The sequence below is a fragment of the Vombatus ursinus genome, unplaced genomic scaffold (genome assembly GCF_900497805.2).
Source record: "Vombatus ursinus unplaced genomic scaffold, bare-nosed wombat genome assembly UNPS02005286.1, whole genome shotgun sequence".
In the NCBI taxonomy this organism is placed as follows: Eukaryota; Metazoa; Chordata; class Mammalia; order Diprotodontia; family Vombatidae; genus Vombatus; species Vombatus ursinus.
Window position 1 is genome coordinate 9,202,968 of NW_020945064.1, and position 24,260 is coordinate 9,227,227.

The 24,260-nt window shown below is 38.2% G+C and overlaps 1 protein-coding gene across 2 annotated transcripts in view; it reads left to right on the top strand.

Annotated features, from left to right (window-relative positions):
* The first annotated feature begins 189 nt into the window (after positions 1-189).
* ZCCHC14 (zinc finger CCHC-type containing 14) overlaps positions 190-24,260 on the top strand; it is a 111,459-nt gene continuing 87,388 nt past the window's right edge. For both annotated transcript variants that reach the window (XM_027847598.1, XM_027847597.1), the window contains exon 1: positions 190-706. In XM_027847598.1, coding sequence (XP_027703399.1) covers positions 545-706 — 162 coding nt within the window. In that variant the 5' untranslated portion in view covers positions 190-544. The remainder of the gene's footprint in view (positions 707-24,260) is intronic.

The following is a 24,260-nucleotide window of genomic DNA, read 5'->3' on the forward strand; positions in this document are numbered from 1 at the left end:
CCAGCCCCCGCCGCCGCGGCTGCCCGCCGGCCGCTCCCCCCGCCACTCGGCCCCGGGCCCTCCGGCCGTGCGCGTGTCTCTGGCCCGCCTGCCCCCGGGCTCCCGGAGCGGCGGCGGCCCCGGCCAGGGCAGCATGGTGGAGAAGCGGTGCCCGCTGCAGAGGGACGGCGTGTACCGCTGGTTCTCGGAGCTGCCCTCCCCGCAGCGGGTGGAGTTCCTCTGCGGCCTCCTGGACCTGTGCATCCCGCTCGAGCTGCGCTTCCTGGGCTCGTGCCTCGAGGACCTGGCCCGCAAAGACTACCACTCGCTGCGGGACTCGGAGATCAAGGCCAACAACCCAGCCGACCTGGGCAGCCTGACGAACTTGACGGACGAGGTGGTGCGCAGCAAGCTGCTGGTGTCGCTGGCGCTGCTGGGCTCGGAGCAGCGCGAGGCGGCCGGGGTGCTGTACCGCACGCTCACGCACATCGACTCCATCATCCACAACTACGGGCTGCAGCTCAACGAGGGCCGCACGGGCGATGAGTTCCTGCTGCTCTTCACCATGGCCTCCAACCACCCGGCCTTCAGCTTCCACCAGAAGCAGGTGCTGCGCCAGGAGCTCACGCAGATCCAGAGCAGCCTGAGCGGCGGCCCGGGCGGCAACAGCGGCAAGAGCTCCCCGGGCCACGGCAGCCCGCTGCCCACCTGTCCAGCTTGTCACAAGGTGCGTGCGGCGCGGGCGGGGCCGGGGCCGGGGCCGGGGGATTGTTATCGAAGAGGCGCCCTCCGCGGGGGTCGCTCGGTTTCTCTGGGGCGTCCGAGGACTTGGTGACAGCCCCAAGAGACGGCCGGGCGAGCGCGGGGGGGAGAGGACGCGACCACGGAGGGGCTCCTCTCTGTGCTCCCGAGGATTTTCCGCGTTTTCCTGCGATTCGTGGAGCAGTCTACCTCTAGCCTGAGAAGAGGTGGCTGTTTCACCAGGCTGTGCCTTTTTTCTTTTTTCTTTTTTTTTCTAAAGGTTCCATAAAGATGGTACCTGAAATGTCGTTCTTAGGCTAGTATTTTTTTACCATGAATTTTTGATATTTTTTTCTTAAGGTTAAAGAGTCAGTAAAGATGGTTCCTACAATGTCGTCGTATTTCTTTTTACCATAAATTTTTAATATTTTTCTTTTTGGAGGCTACTGCTTATGTGTATTCCTAAAGACTGCTGCGAGGTGTTTTAAGTGCCCAAAACAAACGTTAGCATTTGGACCTCTATGTGTTCGTTTGATAAGGACTATTCTGGTCGGTTAAATCGGAAATGCTCTTGCTTTTCAAGGTAGAAAAGGAATGCATACTTTGTCATTATGGTCTTATAAATTCGAGTTTTAACGCTAAGTACTTTGAGGTTATATAAGTGCAAAATGCCTGTGGAACAGTCTCCTCCCTGTCCCTGGCCTTCTCTCTACCTCCCTTCCTCTCCCCACCCCGCCACCAGCAGATTTTTATATGCTAAACACTCGGAAGAAGAAAGATTACTCTGAAATTGAAAAGTCATGAGCTATACTAAAAGCTCTCCTCTGTTGTTAAGAGTATGAAACTTAGAAGGGGTTAAAAATCAGGCCACTTCACAGTAACTGATCATTAATTTGACTTCCACATCTTCATTGACTAGAAACCAAAAAACCTTTGACCGGGAATTAGCTAGTGAAGGTAACAGTACCATTTCACTTAGTAGTTCCTGGATCTCGTTTTGATCTTGCTCTTTTTATGGTATAAAGTAACTCTTGTTTTCCATTCAAATTATTGTGGTACATTTTTTGGTTTTCATATTTAGTTTTTTTTTTTCCAGAAGTCACCTAGAAAAACGTCATGTGTACACACACGTGTATATAGGTGTGTATATTCAGCATCCACCCCAACCCTAATCACGTGTTAGAGAACTATAAACAAATAGAGAATAGCAAAACTTGAAGGAGATTTTTGTCTTAACCCATTTGGCTAAAGTCAAATAGATTGACTTGTTTGTGATGCAATGAACCTGTTTTATGTGACCTTTTTAGTTTCAGTTTATTTTGCTGTTTTTTATTTTAAAGATAAACAGAATCCAAGAAACACTTCATTTCTTTGGTGGTTATTAATGGAACCCTAGCACTGCTGGTGTATTTGTAATGGATAGCTTTGTGTACCTTGAAGATACACCTTAGGAGCTAAAGCAAAAAATGGTAACAAAAGAATCTTAGAAAGCAGAATGGCCATCTCTCCCCTCTCTCTTCCCCCCCCCCCCCACTGCCCTGTCGTTTCTTACACCCAGATTTTTACAAATAGGCTGCACTTAATGCAGGATATTTATGTGTTAGAAACTGTCCATCTTCTAAAAACATTTTTGAGCAGTTATTTATGTTTAATTGACATTTCTTTTAACCATGGGAGAAAAGGAAATAGACAAATTCTAGTTGACCATCTAGAAGGGCTATAGTTAAGTAACGTTGGGGTTATTGGAACCTAGCTTTATTTTAAAAATATTTAACAAAACCATTTAAGTTCCTTGCCCCTTGATTCCCGTCTCCACCCACCCTGTCCTCCCAAACAAGAAAATTATTTAGCCTCAGGATCATCATCATTCTGATGGAAATTTTGGAAGATGACATTTAAACATTTTGCCCTTTTGTTTTACAAAATCTTGAAAATTTCCCCTGGAAACTGCATTTAAGGCTTAGTTTGCATCTCTATTGTGAATTCATATTAGTGGCATGTTATAGTAAACTTCTAGGGGACCATGTGAAGCCTTAAGTGTTTTTTCTTCCAAACTGTTGGAAACATTAAAGAAATATAGCGAAGTCATTGATTGTTCATATAAGATTTTGATGTTGCTTTAAATAAAGGCATACTTGTTGACCTGGCTTTTGGGGGTCCTTTTTTTAAGGTACTAAAAATCTGAGGACTACCTCCATCTTTCTCAGAAATAAAAAACTTTCATCTCTATCAGTAGAACCAATAATGGAATGAATTAATTTTTACTTTTATCTATTGAATAGCCAAAAAGCAGTTACAGATTTGATATCTCTTCCTTTTAACTTTATTCTAGGATGTCATTTAATAAGGACAAGGCTGGAAAGTAACTTCTTACTTTTTCTCACGAAATGTTAATTTTATAAAAATTCAAAGCCAGTTCTACACCATGGTTTTGGATATATCTGTATGCCTTGAATTTATTTCCTTCCCGGTCTCCTGCTTTTGCTAGATGAATTAAATTCAGCAAACATTATATGGATAAAAGGAAAGTTGTGCTGTTATGTATGTTATGTATTCTACAGTTATTAAACCTAAATTGTCCAACTTCTCTCCTAGAAAACTTGTCAGAATTTGTATTTAGTGAACCATCAACTGGTAACTATGAAAGAACTTTTTTGCTCATTACCTTAAAAAAAACAAAACCCAAAATTTGTATCTAATAACAGATGGTGCTGTGCTAGGCATTGTACAGAGTGCTGTATTGATCTGTCTTTATTCTTTCCTAAGAATGCACGTTGGTGTACAGACAGAATCAAAGCTCTAAGCCAGGTACTCTTAGCTTGGAGTCCACCCACTCCTCAGGCATTCAGAGGTCTGTGGATTGATAAATTTCAGAGGGTCTATGAACTTGGATGGGGGAAAAAAGTAACACCTTTATTTTCACTATTCTCTAACTGAAACTTAGTATTTCTTCAATTAGTAAAAAAGCATTATTCTGAGAAAAGGTCCTAGGCTTCCCTTACCTGTCAGAGGGTTAAGACACACACGAAAAAGATTAAGCACCCCTGACTCTAAGCTAAACCATCATTTACACCGTTAATGTTCTCCTCCTGGGTCAGGGGTAGGTGTATTTTATTTTCTCTTCTAGACTAGATTTGGAGAACTACTGGCTAAGACACTTATAATAAAAAGTGCCTAACTAGTAAGCAGTGGGAATAAAGACTAGAATATCTTGGGTATACAAGTACCATCAAATAGCCTTTCAAATTTGCATTTGCCTAGGGAAAGCAATAACTTATGCTTTGGTTAACCAATAAGCTTTTTCAAGGCTGCTGAAAATTATTCCAGTCCAAAGGTGAACTATTGGGTAGTTTGTCTTGTGGTTATTATCACGTGAGGTATAAAATGACTCCTTTTGATTCCATGACTGTGATCCTAAATTCTTTTCTATTGCCATTTTCAGTATTTCACCATTCTTTCTGAATAATGATATCTCACATTTATGTAGTTTTGTAATAGTTTCTTTACAACAGTCCTGTGATGGTAGGATAGTTCAAGTATTATTATTTCTATTGTACAGATAGAGAAACTGAGACTGGAATCAAAGTGACAAGGTCAACACAGCTAGAATTAGTATTCAATCCTGAGTCTGGTGCTGTCTTCACTGCTTGAGTATTCCTCTGTAATTGCAGGGAATGTTAATACTGATTGAGGCGTAGTTATGGCCTTCAGATAGATAGGAAGCTTCTTGAGGGCAACAGGGACTGTTAATGGCTTTTTTTTCCCCCCCCTTTCTCTTTGTATCTTCAGTATCTGGCATATAGTAAATGACCCCCTTGGTGACTATTAAAGGCTTGTTGATTGATTGATTTCCCAGCTACCCTTCTGAACAGTTTAAGAATTTCTCCATACATTGTTTTGAACAGACCAAGTTTGACCTTTCTTTGTAAAGTATCACGGGTAGAATATTAGTTAGACCAGTTTGGGGTTTAAGGAAAAATAAAAACATTTGACCTACCCTTTTTTTGGTTTGTTTGTTTAGGGTTTTTTTTTTTAAGGTATAAAAGACTTTATCGTTTCTTTTATATAATAAAGCATACTGGAATAATTCTGAAATGAACGTTAGTTTTCCTGGAATTGCAGTAAGATTACTGCTTAATGGTTTTGACTATGTAGCCTATTGATTTTCCTGTGCACTGATTATATTTTCAAAGTATTTTACATAAGAACCAGTTAATTTGTTTTGTTTCTTTGTTCTATCTTGTATTTAAGAGTAGTAAAGAATACTGTCTTAGGAACTTAGAGTCTTTTAAAATATTATGTGTGTATGTATACATAAAATGTACATATACAAATATAAGTACCTGTTTTAGAATTTGTAACTGAATTCACAGTGTAATTGGAGAAAACACCAGGCTTACGGTGGTTTTCATAATAGGGTTTAAAATATTAGATAATTGATCAGGCTTTTATTATAATTTTAATGATTCTTTGCTTAGTACAAGAAGGCAGTATTTATCCTAATTTTAGATTAAATGTTTTGCATGTAAATGGCATTATTATATAGAGGCACCCAAACCATAGTAGATGGAGGACCTGCTTTGAAGTCAGGGCAGACTGGGTTCGAGTGCTGCCTCTGCTACATCCTGGCTATGTGACACTGGGCAAATCACTAGTAACTCTGAGACTATTAGTTGGAAAGTAGTTGCTGATTTGTATTGATAGAGGGGGGAAGTTTCCACTTTGGGATCCCAGTAGCATCACGGGTCCAGCCCCAAATAGCATAAGATATAGCATTTGGGTTTTTGTTTGTTTGTTTGTTTTAGGCATTTGGGGTTAAGTGACTTGCCCAGGGTCACACAGCTGGTAAGTATCAGGTGTTTGGTATGAGACTGGATTTGAACTATCCACTGGGCCACCTCGCTGCCCTTGATGTAGCGTTTGTTAGAATGATACATGGCATAGTTTACAGCTGTGTAACAGGCACTGGGGGAAGCTTCATTTTATTGAAGAAGGTAATGTGGATATCTATAAGTCTGTACGTCTAACATAAATATAAGATTGTTGCAAAGGGAAGAGCACCTGCAGCTGGGGAGATCATGAAAGGTTGCACCTAGAAAGTGTGGTTTTAGCTAAGTTTTGGAGAAAACAAGGGATTCTGAGAGGTGAGTAAGGAGTGCATTTTAAGCATGGGAAGCAGCCAGTGCAAAGGCATGGAAATAATGAGAGATGAAGTATTTTGTGAAAGAAACTTTCCGGAAGGCTAATCTTACTCCTATCCTCCATCCCTCAGTTTAGCCTGAATTTATTTTGTATTTTCTGCTAGATGCATATGTTGTTTCCCTGAAAGACTAAGCTGATTGAAGGTAGGAACATTTTAATCTGTCCTTTTATTCTCAGTGCCTAGCACATGCCTGGCACACAGTGGGCACTTAATAAATGTTGATTGATTTCTGCACAGAGTGCGAGAAGAAGGGTAATGTCTCCTAAAGTTGGAAAGATAGGTTGGGGCTGGGTTGTGAATGATTTTAAAAGCCAAATAGAGGGGTTTATATTTGATTCTAAGGGCAATAAGGAGGCCCTTATTGAGTGACATAGTTAGACCTGCACTTTAGGCATATCACTTTTTTTTTTTAATGTATATAGAGGATTGATTAGAATGGAAAGAAACTTTTGAGGCAGGGCTACCAATTTAGGCAAGAAGTGAAGAGGATTTGAACCTAGGATTGTGGCTGTGTGAGTGGAGAAAAGGGGATCAGGATGAGTGATAAGGTAGAAACAATAAGATTTGGCAGCTTATTGGAAATGTGATGTGAGAAGAGTGAGAAGGTTGCTATAAGGTTGCAAACCTGGTTGACCAGAACAATGGTGGTGTCTTAAGAATTAGAATCTGAGGGGAAAGAGAATAAATAGTTTTGTTTTGAACTCGTTGAATTTGAGATGCCTATAGAACATTGAGTTCAAATTATCTTCTACTTGGCAATGGAGCTTCGTAGAGAGACTGGGAGTAGTGACCTATGCTAAGAAGTTAATGAAACCCATGAAGGCTGATGAGGTCACTAATCCATAGAGTAAAGAGCATCGTTTCTTAACCTGGATAAATTTTATGGTATTATGAACTTGGATGGGGAGCAAATTTATATCTTTATTTTCTCCTGACCTCTAACTGAAATTTAGCATTTCCTTCAGTTTTGAAAAATCATTTTGAGAAGGGATCTATAGGCTTCTTCACCAGGCTACCAAAAGAGGTTCATGATGCAAAAAAAAAAAGGGTTAAGAATCCCTGTAGGGGAGAAGAGGACCCAGGACAGAGCTTTTGAGGTACACCTACAGTTAGGGGGTATGATGTGGATGAAGAATCAGCGTAGGAGACTGAGAAAGGGTGGGGGTTCATGGTCAAGAAGAAAGAAAACCAAGAAAGGAGCGCGAAGTGATGCAGAGAGGTTAGAAAGGATCACTATTGAGAAGGGCACATCAGATTTGGCAGTTAAGAACTCATTGCTGACTTTGGAGAGAATGATTTCAAATGAGCCAGATTGAAGTAGTTTGAGAAGCAAGTAAGTGGAGGCAAACAAATAGCCTTTTCAAAGAGTTCCACTGTGAAGGAAAGGCACTATAGGATGAAAACTTGAGGGAGATTCTTTTTTTCAGGTTGTACAGACTTTAGCATGGAAAGGAACGAGCATAGAAAGGGAGAGACTGAAGATGAAAGAGACATGTGGTGATTGTTGGGACAGTCTGCCGAAGACAGCAGAGGGAATGAGATCTGGGGTACATGTGGGTTGGCCTTGGCAAAGAGAAGGGTTACCATTTCTACGTAGAGTGGAGAAAAAGAGGAGCCAAGGCCTTATGAGTTTGTCATATGTAGAGAGGCAAAGAAGAGGGATCCCAGGTCAGTCAAGTCAGTCAGCAGCATTTATTGAGTACTTATTGTGTGCCATGCACTGTCTAAGCATTGAAATCACAAAGACAAAAAAGTCCTTGCCCTCAGTAGCTTTCATTCTGATTTTCTCAGTAAAGTCTGAGGCAGGGTCCTCAGTGGAGAGTCAATTGGGAGGAGGAGGGGTGATGCTGGAGGCTTGAGAATAAGTTCAGAATAGCCTCTGTGGGGAGTGGAATAGGGAATAAAGTAGGGAGAAGTACAAGAACTGCCTTGCTGTGTGGTGGCTCAGTTGGGACTGATAACATAAATCTCTAGGGGAGAGATGCAAGTCAGCCGTATTGCATAATTTAAGAGTAGAGGAAGCAAATGGTGGGCATTATCTAGGGTTGGAGTTTGGTGAGGTGTGAGCATTGGATAGGACAAGGTGCAAGGGCTCAGAAAGTAATGACAGTTTATAGTTGAACTGGTTAATTATAGGGGTCAAAATTGGCTGATAAACTATGAGGTCGTGGAAGGAAAGTGTGAGGCAAGGATGACTTGGAAGAATATTGAGGAATAGAAAAGTTAGACTTCCTGGTAAGGATGAAGAATAAATTTAGGAAAAGGGTGAGGCGGCAGAGTGATGCAAATCTTGCCTGTAGTCATTACCCCTTGTGTGACATTGGACAAGTCACTTAACTTCTCTGGGCATCAGTTTCTTTATCTGTAAAATGAGTGGGTTGGTCCAGGTGCCTGAGATCCCTTTCAGCTTTGCCCAACCTTAACTTCTACACTGCTTTAAATATATCAGTTCTTCAACTGCCTTAAAGACATCCTCTAGATGACCTCTTGGTCTCTTAAACTCAGCATATCCAAAATAGAACCAATCATCTTCCCCCAGAACTCAGACCCCATCCTGCAATCTTCTATTGAGGGGCATCATCATTCTAGTCACCCAGGTTTGTAACCTGGGAGTCACTGTAAACCCTTTTCTCTCCCTGAATCTCCATATACATTCTAAATCTGAATTCTGCCTCCACAGTCTCTCTCAAAACATCCTCTTTCTTACATCCACGTGGCCATCACTCTTGTCTGGAAGATTGTAACAACATCCTAATTGGTCATTTTGTTTGTAATATCTTCTTTCTCCACTCTAACCTCTACAGGGCCACCAAAATAATCTTCCTAAGGCAAAAGTCTGATCATGTTACGCAGAAACTTTCAGCAGCTCCTCTTTGCCTCTAAGAAAAAATACACACTGCTTAGCTTGGCATTTAGGGCCATCTGCAATCTCTCTGCATCCCACCTTTCCAGCCCTTTTTCATATTACTCTCCTTTGTTCACTCTACATTCCATGTATTTTCCCAAAATCTGCTTTCCCTTTTCTTCTCTGCCTTTCTTTGCACAGGTTACTACCTCAGTGCCAGAAAGCTACTTCCTCTTCGACTCCCATAATCTTTCTATTCCTTTAAGGCAAAGCTCAGTTTCCAGCTCCTTTGCGAAGCCGCCTCTGATATCTCTTCACCTCCCAGTCTGAACTGCAGTTGTGAATATTTTTTGTCTTTGTATTCAGAGCACCTAACATAATGCTTTGCATGTGTAGTAGGCACTCGGTGTTTGTTGAATTAAAATATGATTTTGTCGCTTTCATTCTCATTTTAGTGTTTTAGTTGATGGATAGCTGCTTGACTTCCATTGATGCAGTTAATAAAATAATATTGATTGAGCCTTGGCAAAACAAATTCTGTTTGTATGTTCTTGTTTTTTAGGACACGTATTCATATAGATACATACTAAACCTGTGATTCATTAGTACATGGAACTCCTAGGTAAGGAAACTCCATGTACAACTGCAGATCTGCACTTTCTCAGCAACTTTTAGGCCCAGTTGTCTTGGAGCACAGAGTTTAAGTGACTTCCTCAGATTCACATAGCCAGTATGTGTCAGAAGCAGGACTTGAACCCAGTTCTTCCTGACTTTGAAACCAGCCATACTACCTGTATGTATGCATATTTATTATTTTAATATATAAGATTAGGGAATTCTTGGCAAGAAAACTTCCTCAATCAATGCAAAGCAACAATTCTGCTACAACTTAAAGTCATAGAGAGTTGCTTAGGGAACTCCAAGTTTACATGATTTGTCCAGGGTCACCCAGCCAGTATGTGTAACAGGTGGTGGGGACTTCTTGATTTGGAGGCCAGTTCTCTACCCGCTGTTCTATGCTATTGTTTATATTTTTATAAAAACCTTTATGATTTGCTTTTTCCTCCTATTTTTACAGGGAAGGGGCAGCTAGATGATGAAGTGGATAGAATTCAGGTCCTGGAGTCAGGAGACTCCTCTTTCTGAGTTCAAATCTGGCCTCGTACACTTAATAGCTGTGTGCTCTTGGGCAAGTTACTCAACCTCTTTGCCTTAGTTTTCTCATCTGTAAAATTAGGTGCAGAAGAAAGTAGCAAACCACTCCAGAATCTTTGCCAAGAAAACTCTACTGAAAAACAACTAAAAAAACAAGTGGACAGGGAACTTAAGACTGGAGCTACCACAAGTATCATCAATTTATTTTCTGAATGTTAGTAGTAGATTATGGTTCTTTGAGTAGTATGTACACACACACACATACACACACATACTATTGAGGGGTTTTTTTTTGTTCTTTCTAGCTTGCTTAAATGTTTTACTTTTGGCTTTATTTCTTTTTGTAAAAAGTTTTTCTATGCTACAAATACATGCTTTTAAAATCTGAGTGTTAAAAGCTAATAAAGAATTGACTCCTTTTTTGTATAGTGAGAATGCTGAAGCAGATACTAGAAGAGACATGAGCCTATGAAATTGTTATACATAGGTTGGTGACCAGTTATTCTTCATATTAATTTATAACAGAATTAAGTGGAAAGGGGATTACATTATATAAGGAAATTTAGACTTAAAGTCAGTCAGTAAACATTTATTAAGAGCCCATTATGTTCTGGCTACACCGTGCTAAGTGCTGGGCATCCAAATAAAGGCAAAAGACAGTCCCTGAGCTCAAGGAGCTCACAGTCCAATGGCAGAAGACAACAGGTAAACAGTGTAAGAAGCAAGCTATATGCAGGATAAATTGGAAATGATCAATAGAAGAAAGGTATTAGAATTAAGGAAAGACTTCCTGTAGAACGTGGGATTTTAGCTGGGACTCAAAGGAAGCCAGGGAAGTCAGGATGCAGACATGAGGCAACAGTATTCCATGCATGAGTGACAGAATGCCTACAGTTGGAAGATGGAATGTCTTGTTTGAGAAACGGGGAGGGGGGCGGGGGGGGGGCACAATGAGGAAGCCACTCTCATTAGATCTCAGGGTACTTACTGAAATTTATTTAGTATGTTTGGGGTGTATATGTTTGTGACAGAGACAGAGACAGACATAGTCAGACTTTCACTTTAGGATAATCACTTTGAAATCAGAGTGGGGAGAGACTTGTGCCTAGGATATCCACCAGCAGGCTACTGCAGTAGTCCAGCTATGAGGTGATGAGGACCTATACCAACCAGGGTGATGCCAGTGTTGGAAGAGAGAAGGGGGATGCATTCAAGAGACATTAAGAAGGTAAAATCTACGAGTCTTGGCAACAGATTAGGTAGTGGGTGTGATGTTGAATAGTTGAGGATGACCCCTCCTCCCCAGGTTGCCAAACTAGGTGACTGATTGGAAGGGTAGTGGTACTCTCAATGATAATTAGGAAGTAATTAGGAAGAGGTGAAGGTTTTGGGAGAAAGATAATGAGTTCAGTTTTGGCTAGTCTCATCCACCCACCCCCAAATTTTCCAGCCTTCTTACGCCTTATCACCCTGCTATATACTCTCCCATACAGTCTGATATGGCCAATAGGCCTGTTGAGGCGGGTCAGCAGAGGGGTCAGGGCTGGAAAAGCTGACTTGGAGGTGATGTAAAGGAGATCTTTCTGGCAGCATAGTTAAAAAGTGAAGTTTACTAAAGAAGTTGGTTTTTCTTTTCTCCTTGGGGGATAGCTTAGGTTTGATGTAGTTATTTTGTGATGGGTAGGAAAACAAATCCTTTTTTGTGGATGGCTAGGAAAAACTCAGTCCATAGACGTGGACTGGAGAACACTCTGGGTTAGCTTCTTGCCTGAACCCAGAGTGAGGAGGTAGGAATCCAGATGATCTATACTCAGAGGTAGAGAACCTGCAGCCTCCAGGTCACAGGTGGCCTTCTAGGTTCTTGGGTGTAGCCTTTTGACTGAGTCCAAGTTTTACAGAACAAATCCTTTTATTAAGGGAATTTGTTCTGTGAAGTTTGGATTCAGTCAAAGGGCTGAACTTGAGGATCCAGAGGGCTTCATGTAGCCTCTAGGTCGCAGGTTCCCCACCCCTGATCTATACCAGTGGTGTCAAATTCAAATAGAAATGGATCCCTGATGGTTGTGTATTGACTTAGAAAACCACAAATTAACAGCATCTATATTTTATTGTATTTTTCTTTATTAAACATTTCCCAATTAACATTTTAATTTGATTCCAATGACACTCAAGATAGGCACTTTGAGTTTCATGCCTCTGATCTTTACAACTGTAATAACAAATTTTAACTTAGTGGGGAAGAAGCAACCTCTTTTCTGTGGGCCCAGAAATTCAAGAAAATTACTTAGACCTTAGACTAACTAACTATTCTCAGCTGATTGATTCCCAGCTGAACTCCTTTTCAGCTCCGAAATGTTTATAGAACAACAGGACTAAGGACTTTGTATGCACATGTTTAAAAGACTTTGATAGTACACATTGGAATATTTGTAGCTAGAATGTTAAATATGATTGTCAAATATTTTCTTTTTGGTACTTTTCTTTGTCTAAAAAACTAACACTGCCTTTTGACCAGTTCTTCAAATCTCTCTTAATTGTCTTCATCATCTACTATTTATTTAGTTTTTGAATGATTCTATTTTTCTATCATGGGTAGAAATGAAGAAAATGGATCTGTGTACAGCATTTCATCACAGAAATCATTAAAAATATATTGAAAAAGAAGGTTATCTGGTCACATAGTAAGAGTAAGGGACAAAACTGATAAGCCTACACGTTCTTTGGTTTTCTCATCATGTCCAGAGAATAGGATGAGGCATTGGGTGGATAGACCACCTGTGGCAAATACATGGAAAACATAGATAAGGTGCTATGAAGGTATGTGGGTTGCAGTCTCAGTTTTCAGGCAGCTAGAGTAGATCTGGAAGTGTGAGTCCTGCCTCAGACACTTAACCAACTGTGTGACCCTGGGCAAACTCACTTAAGTCTTGCCTCAATTTCCTCATCTGTAAAATGGTGATGGTAATAGCACCTACCTCACAGGGTTGATATGAGAATCAAATGAGATAATGTATGTATAACGCTTTGCAAACTTTAATATAAATGCTAGTTGCTGTTGCTATTAGAGACAATACCTAGATAGTTGAGATTACTGATCCTTTTGGAAGTTCATGAATCTCTACTATCAATTTTCAGTGATCTTACAGTTTGTGGATATTACCTTGCAGCATCTCAGTACACACTTATATGATGAGTTCTGCCTTCTCCCACCCCAACTACTTTTTATTATGTTGTATAGGGGATTCTTCTTAATATTGTATATGGATTAGACTAGATATGGGTTGTTGCAACTCTGGAAGCAGAAGATTCTGTGCCACGTGGTTCTTCAAGGTTCCCCACTGCCTCCCCACTCTCATTCCATTGCGCTACTATGCACATGAGGGGCATTTCCTTATACCTAGAAACCAAATTATTTTTAAAAATCCAATTTAGATTACAGAGACAGATTTATGAAGTGAAGGATCATGCAGATTATTAGAGAAAGATATTTATGTCATCTGAATGTGGTAAACAGAATGTTGAATTTTACTTTTGAGTTTTCAGTCTACATGTATATTTAATTCCTTGATACCAATATTAGTGGGTTGGTTGTTTGAACTATTTGAGCTCTGTTCATTTTTTAAAAGCTAGAATGACTTAAAAGGGAATTGTATCCTCAAATATTTTGGAGGACCAACAAGTTATTTACATATTACTGAGAAACTTTTAACTTAAAAACACTAATTTTCTTTAGGCTTTGTTCTATATTCTGTATTTTAAAGAATGGCGCCGGATTAGTGTTATAAAGGATGCAGTATAAACTTATCTCATATTAATGTTTACAAAGTAAACAACGTGATATTTACAACGAATTAAGTAGAATTATTTGAGAAAATTATATCCTATGATTTTTGGTGAATTTAAGGAATCTGTTATCAAAACTGATTCTAGGAAATGTAGTCTAGGGAAAAGATTAGGCAGTTTGGAATAGGAAGATGTGATAATGTGAGAATAACACTAGCCACTTAACTAGTAAAGACTGGTGAGACTTTTGTAAAGTGTTGATTTGTCTAGTAGGGGAAAATAGCAGAACATATATATGTGTGTCTAGCTAACTACAATAAAGTAAAATACCATTATGTATTATATCTATACATATGGGAGAATGAAAAATTTTTTTTTCTGGTTTCTGGGTGCTTACATAATCTCATTCATTTCTGTGCTTGCTTGCAAAGGTCAATTTTTATGGAGCATACTCCAAAATTTTTCTTTCTGGTAATATACTTTATATGTTTTAAATAATATTTAGGGATGTATTATTAATATATTTTGTAGAGGATAGTCCACCAAAATAATTAATTTTTCTCCAGGCCTGTTAATAGAAAGAAGCATACATCTAATCAAATAGCTAGTAACCCTAACAAGAATGGTTCTTATCCCCCCTCCCTTCCCAAATTAGTTTTAAAAATATTTACTACTGTAAAGTAGAAAAGAAGTTTGGAAAGCATGAGATGTTTTCCTAAGGGGAAACAGATTTTCTGGTATGGTTTATAGGAATGGGGGAGTATGGTCAGATAAACAAGGCTTTTTCTACCAACTGCCAACAGTAGTAGGCTCCTTTGGTAACCAAGGATTTGTAGGTTCCTTCTTGGGAGCCTTAGAAACACGCCCTTCTCACTTTTCTCTCCTTTACCCATCTTAATTAGTAAAGATAAATAAAGAGCACACTTATTATCATTCAGTTAAGTGTGTTAACAAACTACTTTCATTATTGGTCTGTGAATTTATCAATGTACAAAGCACATATAAGCAGCTATTAATGTGAAACCCATCTGTGTTTAGCTTAATAGATAAAATTGGCATGAAGTTTCCTCAGTCCTGGATGGCTCTGTCCAGATCTTGACTCCAACGCCTTACTGTCTCAGAACATTATTTTTCTATTCTGTTGTCCAGGAAGACCTTATTCTCTTTTTGCTTCTAAAACCTTGGACCAGATCAGTAGTACTTGAGTAGCGTTGGCTGCGTGAGGGATAGGACAAGTAACTTGTTTATTGCTTAGCACCTGTCCCTGGTTTAGGCCCGTAGCATTTTGTGACCCACCTTTGATGCTTGCTGCCTGTGTGGCCCAGGGCAACTCATGTAACCTACATAAAATTCACTTTCCTTATCCTTACACCGAAATGAAGGGTTTGGGCTCTATGGCTTCTGAGGACCCTTTTAGTTCTATTTCTTTGATCCTAGTCCTATAAGTGTGATACAATGGAAAGAGTTCTGGATTTGACCTTGAATTCGCTGACAAATCACTTTACTTCCTGAGCTTCTTATCTTCGTCTCCAAAGTAAGTGAGTTAGGGGCAGCTCAGTGGCGCAGCGGATAGATCACTGGCCCGGGGTTCAGGAGGACCTGAGTTCAAATTTAGCCTCAGACACGTAACACTTACTAGCTGTGTGACCCTGGGCAAGTCACTTAACCCCATTGCCTAGCCAAAAATAATAATAATAAAAGTAATTATTAGTAATAAAAAATGAAGTAAGTGGGTTGGATGAGATGACTGCTGAGGTCCTTCTAGTTCTGACTTTATGATGCTATGATCCACCTACCCAGTGTACTCCCTTAGGCTGAGGATGAGTTTCAACCTTTCAAAAGTTGGTCTACTTTATCTAGCTGCTCCTTACTCCTTTTTTCTCCCCTTCACCCCATGCTTTGATCTTCTAGCTAAACTGGAATAGACAGTTAATGTTTCATGATGATCACTACTTTGTCTGGCTTCAACAGACATCTTTTTGATGTACTGACAGTTTTGAGTGAGGAATCCACAATGCTAAGTTAACTGTTGGATTGAGCAGAGTAGAGGCTGAATAGAAACAATTTGCTGATTGTTGCTGAGATGATTGCTGTTTGGAGGGGACTGATTTTCCTGTCATTTTTAATATACTTCTGTCATTGCAAATATTTTCATTCTGCAGTAATGAAGAAAGATATCACACAGATTTGAAGACTGAAATTCTAACACTTATTGAGCAGTGTAGTTGGCCTTGATAGCAGCTAGAACAGTAATTTGTCACCTCAGGTCCTCACTCAGAAGAGCCTGTTTTTCTTTGTTTCAGACATAACTCTTTTTTGAAAAATAATATTTCCCCAGTTACATGTGAAGACAATTTTTAATATTCATTTAAAAAAAATTTTGAGTTCCAAATTTTCTCCCTCCTCTCACCTCCCTTAGACATTAAGCAATTTGATATAGATTTTACATGTTCAATTAATCAACATATGTTACCATATTAGTCATTAGACATAATTCTAATTGATGTCTTTTTAAAATTTATTTTTAATTAATTTTTAATTAATTTGTTTTGATTTATCAACAGTCATTTCCATGTGCTTTTGAGTCTAAAATTTTTCTCCCCCTTCCTCCCCACCACCCTCCCCAAGACAGCACAATCTGATATAGGCTATACATACACGTTCCTTTTAAACATATTTTCACATTAGTGATGTTGTAAGTAAGAATTAGAACCAATAGGAGGAACCACCAGAAAGAGTCAACAGAAGAGAAAAAAAAAATAGCAAATAGTATGCTTCAATCTGAATTCAGATTCCATAGTTATTTCTTTGGATGTGGATAGCATTTTCCATCACAAGGCCTTTGGAGATGTCTTAGATCCTTGTATTGCTGAGAAGGGTTAAGTTTATAATTGATGTCTTCTTAATGATTAGAAGCAGACACTTTGATTGGGAAGAGGGGAAGGGGCAAGAAGTCTGACAGGAAGCATATAAGAAAAGCTGTCAAAAAGCATAGCACTCTGAGGGTGTTAGAATGAGGGGGCACAGTTGTACATACCTTGATAGCACCTGAAGACACTTTATTTGAGGATATTTGCAATGATTATCTAAATTCAACAAGACAAGTCTCAATCCTGTTCATAAAATAAAACTCTTGTTGAGAAAGACTTGGAAAAATATGATTAATTTTGAAAATATTTCTTTCAGGTTTAGTGGACAGAGTGCTTGACTTGGAGTCAGGAAACCTAAAGGTCAAATAGTACTTCTGACATTAATAGCTTTGTGACTGTGGTCAAAGGGGCATCTAGGTGTCAAAGTGGATAAATGGAATTAGGAAGACCACAGTTCAAACTGGCCTCAGATACTTACTAGTGGTGTGATCCTGGGCAAGTCACTTCACCCTGTTTGCCTTAGTTTCCTCCTCTGTAAAATGAGCTGGAGAAGAAAATGGCAAACCACCCTTAGTATATTTGCCAAGAAAACCCCAAATGGGTCACAGACACAACTGAACAACAGCTGTGACTATGGACAAGGCACTCAGTCTCTGTTCTTCAAGCAGCTTCCCAGGATTTAACTACCATGGAAGTTCCTTATGTAGATCTGTTAGGTATTCCATCAAAAAACTAAGTTTAGGCCACTTTTAAGGGGGTAGTTTTTAGTTAATTGTTTTAAACTTCATTTGTCTCAAAAATCTACTTGTGGATAATACTTAATCCCTGCTATGATCAGGTCATTTAACAGTACTGTGTATTTTTATTGTCTTATTTTATGATATTTTGAATGTAGCAAAGGATTCTTTTTAATGTTAATTATGAGAAATGTATTTTTTTTTCTTCTTTTAAACGTTTTTTTAAGGCAGAAGGGAGGGCCATATAACACACAGAGGGGGCTAGTGGTTTTCTTTCCTCAACATAGCACAAATTTCATGATGGAAATAAAGAGGAAAATATGATTTCACTTAGAAGAAACTTACTTTATAAAAGTCAGCTTTACTGGAACATGTTCATTCCTTTAAATACAGGAAAGCAAAAGGTTTTCAAAGACGTTTGATCTGGGATTTTTTATTTTGTTTTTGTTCTTTGTTGTTATTTTGTTTTGTTTTTTTGTTTTGGCTAAGGGTTAAGAAATAAGTGTTTTTAGGTAAGAATTGGGTTTTGTTTTTTATTCTTTTATTTTTGGTTAGCATCAGATTTCACTTGGGGCCTAAGTCAGCAAATAACTTTCACTATTAAAACCATCTATTTTCTTGTTCTGATTTTTTTTTAACTTTAAAACATATAATTACTATTTTAGTAAAATGAGTACTTGAAAGTTCATTTTTTTCCTTCTTTTTAGATCTCATCAGTGACTTAAAAGTTTTAAAATTTTATGTTCTTCATAATTCCACTAAAATATCATTGGGAAATTTATTGAAAATGAGTGATTACACCCTCAGATTTATTGGCACTTATAGTCAGTTTGGATTTTGTTGCAAATCTTGTGGGGATGTTTCAGTAACTAAGCAGAATTTCTGTTGATTCCTGTAATTCTACCTTCAGTGTCCACATATGTTCTTAAAATGGTGTGATTATATCAAACTTTTGAACATCTTTTAGCTTGTTCAGTTATTATCCAAAGAACTAAAAGTTACTATTCCTTAATATTAATTTCTTAACTCATCGTTAGTGTCAGAAACAGTTCATTCTTCTTCTAAAAGCACAAGAAGATAACCCTCTGGTTTCCTTATAGAAAAGCTTTGTTAAGTATCTGATCTTTCAACAAGCATAAACAACCAGCTAAGTGTGATGTTACCTGCTTATAAGCTCTGCTACCTGAGAGGCTGAAGCTGGGGGCTCTCTTGAGCTCCACAATTCTGAGTGTAGTCAGTTGTGCTGATTAAGGAACCAAATTAAGGTCAGCATTAACATGATCCCCAGGATTGGGGAACCACCAACTTGTTTAAGGAGGGCTGAACTGTTCCAGGTCTGAAATGGAGCAGATAAAAGCTACTGATAAATAGTGGGATTGGGCTTATAAGAGGCCCCCAAACTTACAGCATGGATGATACACTCTTTAAAGTGTGTGTGTGTGTGTATGTACACACACCTGCTTTTGTGTATTTTACAGTGGTAGAGGTATCACTTTCATTCAACCATTATTTGTTTAATCACTTATTAGGCACTCTGGTAGTTTCTGGACGTTTAAAGACAAAAATAAAACAATCCTTGTCCTCAGGGAACTTACACAGTCTATGTTCTTAAAAAATAATATAAGTTTCTGTGACTTGACTTAAAATTTACGACTGAAATTGGAAATTTTATAGTTGATGTAGTCTGTTACCAAATAACACTGTTCTTTCTACTGTACCACATCTTGGTCTTTATGTTCAGTTTGTTTTTACAGTGGTTTTAGTTAAATGATTTTAGTTTGTGTCACTTTTTAAAAAAATTGTCTTGGTAAGAGCAATGGTGACTTGATATCAGTCTGTAAGGTTTTCTGGTTAAGCCCTATTTCAACTCAAAAACATCCCTCTCCCACCTCTCCAATGGGGTGGGGGTCGGGGAGGAATCAAACTCTTATAGCACATATGTATAGTCAAGCAAAAACAAATTCCCGTGTTTAACCACTTCTAAAAGTATATGTCTCATTTTACATTCTTTTTTGGACCTCTGGAATTGTGCTTGGTCATTGTCATTGGTCAGAATTCTTTCATGGTTGTTTGTTTTTACAATGCTGTTATGTAAATTGTTCTCTTGATTCTGCTTACTTTAATATGTATCCGTTCATACGAGTCTTCCCAGATTTCTTTGAAATTGTCCCTGCCATTATTTCTTATCACAAAATAGTATTTCATTATGTTAATATGCCATAATTTGTTAATGATGGGCACCACTTTAGTTCCCAGTTCTTTGCCACCATAAAAATAATAGCTATGAAATAATTTTATAGTAGTCTTTATATAGACTTTATATGGGTCCTTTTCCTCTTTCTTTGATTTCTTTAGGAGTATAGACTTACAACTGGTATTGCTAGGTCAAAGAGTATGTACAGTTTAATAACTCTGGAAGGACATAGTTCCAAATTGCCTTTCAGAATGACTGGACCAATTCACAGTTTCACTAACAGTGCATTAATGTGCCTGTTTTCCTGCAGCCCTTCCAACATTTGTCATTTTCCTTTTTGTTATCTTTGTTATTCCAGTGAGTATGTGGTTCAACCTCAGAGTTCTCTTAATTTGTATTTCTCTGATTATTAATGATTTTTAAAATATAGCTATTGATAGTTTGGATTTCTTTCTTCAGAAACTGCTTATGCGTAACTATGAATGGCTTTGTTATGAATTTGAATCAGTTCTTTACATGTCATGGATATCCGACCTTTTTCAGAGAAACTTGGCAGCCAAGATGTATTCCCAATTAACTGTTTCCCCTTCTGTGCTGATTTGGTTTGTGCAGAAACATCTTGATTTCATGTAGTTAAAATTGTCCATTTTACCTTCCCTGACCATCTCTGTATCCCTTGTGTAGTCATGGACTCTTCCATTGTTACCAAAAGCAATTTCTTCCTTGCTCCTCTAATTTGTGTGTGATGTGACATTTTAATCTGTCATGTATTCATTTGGAGCTTATTTAGTTTTGGCCTAAACTTAATTTCTGCCAGACTGCTTTCCACTGAAATTTTGTGTTTTACACATATTATATAAATGTATATATGAATATACACATGTATTATATATTTTTATATATTTGTATATACATACATATATATGCATATATATAAATGCTTTACTTTTTTCAAAAATCTTTAATGTGTACTTCATCTTCAAGATAGCCCTCTTAGATAAGATAGTCAGCTAGTGTTACCTGCGTTTTACAGATGAGCAAAATTAAGCATAGGAGTTAACTTGCCTAAGATCGCGCTGTATGTATGGACAAACATGAGTTATGCTTTCCTAAGGAGGATAAGTGGTACCTCTTTTAGAGGGTAAAAGGTTGCAGCAATTCTTAAAAACAAAAAAAAATTTTTTTGAAAATTACTTTTTAGAGGCTATAGAACGTGTTTGAGGTGGTACATATTTATTTAGATCACTCACAAATTTTGCTAAAAAAAGAACATATTTACTTAAATCTTTTTATAATCTGCATGTAAATCCTGATTTATTTCACAACTAGAATAGTTTCTGGTATTTTCCCATTCTGTGGAAAAGTAAAAGGAATAGTGTTTGACATCTTTCTGTGTTCGTAAGCTTTTTTGTTCTTTTTTTAGACCTTCATGGTAATGGTTGTAATGTCTGCTTATATCAGTCTTACAAATGTTTCATGGTTCAGTTAAAGTTCCTCCTCTTCCTCTTTTCTGTCCCTGACACCTTTAGCTGTCATTCTCTGACATTGATAGTAGTGTTCATTTTGGTACTTAGATTCTGCTGCACTCTTATTCCTACTTCAGTCATTTGGTGTATTCATGATCTTGTTTATGTGGGTACTCCCTCCAGTGGTCTAGATTGCAGTGCAACTTTGCCCTTCTTTCTCACCTTGTTACCTGCCTTTCCATATATCTTCTATGGAAGCTCACCCAGCATCCTGGAGCCAAGAAATCCTCCACATAGCTTGATATTTCATTGATACCTGTAGGGTAAATGGGCTTTCCATCACTTATCCCTCACTATTGTTACGTGTCCAGCCCACTATCTTTTCCAGTCATACATATGTGCTTAGATAGGGAGTAACTCATATTCCTCAAAATGCTAAAGTTGGGGGTGGGGGACCAAGTGTGTATGTGTGTTTTATTTTAAACAAATATGTTCAGTTTGCACGCATATGTTTTTATTCTTTTCTCTAAAATAATTTTAAAACAACAAAAGCCTCATGCCACAATTTAAAATTATTATGTTTGATGTCCTTCATATATCCAAGGGACTTTGACAAGCTAGGGGAGGAGTGTGGCAGGAAGGGAAAGAAAAAGGAGGGTTAATAAAAATGAGTGTGACGGGGGCAGCTAGGTGGTGCAGTGGATAGAGCGCTGGCCCTGGAGTCAGGAGGACCTGCGTTCAAATACGACCTCAGACACATAACACCACTAACTGTGTGACTCTGGGCAAGTCACTTAACCCCAATTGCCTCACCCCCCCCCCAAAAAAATGAGTGATGCGATCCTTCGTAATAGGGGTCAGCAGAATTGTTTTTATAAAGAGCTGGATAGTAAATATTTTAGCCTTTGTAGGGCCAGAGGCGTAATTGAGGATGTTATGTTAAGTTTAAGAGTACAGACCAATTTCCACAAAAATTTTTGGTGAAATTCAAAACATAGTAATCATAATAATTGAGTACAATTTTTTGTAATACAGGTCTACTCATGAGAAGAGTGTAATTCTTTTTTGGGGGAATGACATTTTGCTTAATTGGGGTTCAGAGGTAATGCTCACTCTGTCATCAGGGTTGATTGTAAGTGTTCATTTGTTAATGATGATCTGTAATGAGATATTACATAATTCATCTTTGAGAATGTGTTTTCACACAGATATATACTGCCAGATACTGATATTAATCCATAATCATGTGATTTTAATTGAGCATATTCATTGCATTTATAGAATTTTATTGGATTTATTCTCTTCATATTTGACTTTAGCTTGTCATTACATTGCAAATTAATCACTTCCAATTGAAAGTTAGATTGAAGCTTCTCAGTTGCAGTTAAATAGATTTAAAGTACATAAATTCCTTTTGCTTTTTCATAAAGGTCCAAAAAATGCTGCAGGAACTATAGTTTGAGCTTGGAAAATTTCTCTACTGAAAATTTCTCTGTGAACAGAGATCTCAATTCTTGTTTTAACTTTTAACAGTATAGGAAGTATATGATGCAGCTTGACATTATTTGTGATTCAAAGAGTGTTTATTGTCATCTCATTGACTTTGTCACAGTATGTTTCACATAAAAGCACTGTTTTGCCTTGTAATTTTAAGTTGAATTAATTAAGAAACATTATCAAGTCTGCTGCAAAAGCTAATTTCCAGAGCTATTTAGTGTTTAATAATAGTGGTTAGGGACAGATCTTCTCATTCAGAAAAAAACTTAAAAAAAACCTCTGAGCTCAAAAAACCATGATAAAACTTTTTCCCCCTCTCTTATCTTGTTTGGACATGATTGGTATGCACTGGTAATAAAATGTCATGTTACATGTGGCGCCCACAAAGCTGTAGAGTTATAACTGCGTCACTGTGATGTGTTGGTGTTCTGAGAAACAGTGCAAAGCAATGAGTACCACATGTGGTTGTAGGCACTCAGCTCTGTAAGTGTAGCACAAAAGCAACTGTATGCAGCGTGTAAACAAATGAGCATTTATGTATTCCAGTAAAACTTTATGGACACTGAAATGTGAATTCCATATAATTTTCAAGTTATGAAATAGTAGTCTCATTTTATTTTTTTCAACAATTTAAAAATATAAAAACTATTCTTAGCTAAGGGGCCATACAAAAACAGGTGGCTGGCAAAATTTGGCCTGTGGGCTATAGGCTGCAGGCTGCAACCCCAGTTCTTTCTGGTTAGGGCTTGGGTTTTACCACAACAGTGTAGGCCTAAGAAGTTTTCCATTTAGCAAGGAAGATGATACATTTAGCTGTAAAATAAGAATGACAGGAGGCATATTTTAAGTGCTACAGGAGATACAATAGTTGCAAAGCACTGTTGGAATTTAGTGACAGAGATCCCCTTTGGCCGAAGGGAGTAGAATGGGGTTATGGAGGGGAGGCTGCATTTAATTTGGACGTTAAAGGATGGTTTGGGGAATGCATTCTAGTGGAAGTAAATGGCATACATGAAAGACAAGAAAGTAGAAAGCATGTATGGAAAAATGATAGGTGGGTTGGAGTGTATGGCATGTGTAGAGAAATAATATAAAGCTTGTCTCTATAGCTCTAAGAAAAATAAAGTTCTTTTATATTTCCTGCAGTACTTATTAGTGCAGTGTCATATTAAATACAGGTTGGATGAATGGAAAATAAAACATTAAAAATTGTTACTTGGGTGGTGGTGTGGGTAGATAGGAAGCCTGAGAATCTACTTTTAAATAGACTTCACAGTGAGATGAAGTATCAGAATCATTGATAATTAGTATTAGGAGAAGCATTTCTTTGATTCTGCTGCTTTAGACTGCTAAAACTTGAGAGAAAAAATGAGTTTGGGGATGGAAGGACATGAAGAAGATAAGCCACAGGTAAATACTGATGGAGTTGGGGACAGATATACTGGGAGATAATATGGGGGAATTGATAATGTGTAATGGTGTGGGGCAGGTAGAAGTAAGAAAAATAGAAAGTCATTGGAAGGAACTGATAGAGTAGAGAAAAGGAAGTAAACAAGGTTGATGCAAGCAGGTAAACGGTGTGATTTTTGTCTTGCCCTTTGACGTACAGAAGTAGATCTCTTTCATGTCCAGAACTGGCTCCTTGACTTAGCTTACCTTGGTACACATTTGACCCTCTTCTGTATGCCCTTCTTTAAAAAAAAAAGATAGTAGAAAGGACCTACATGTATGAAAAATATTCATAGCAGCTCTTTAAGTGGTGGCAAAGAATTGGAAATGGAGGGGATGCC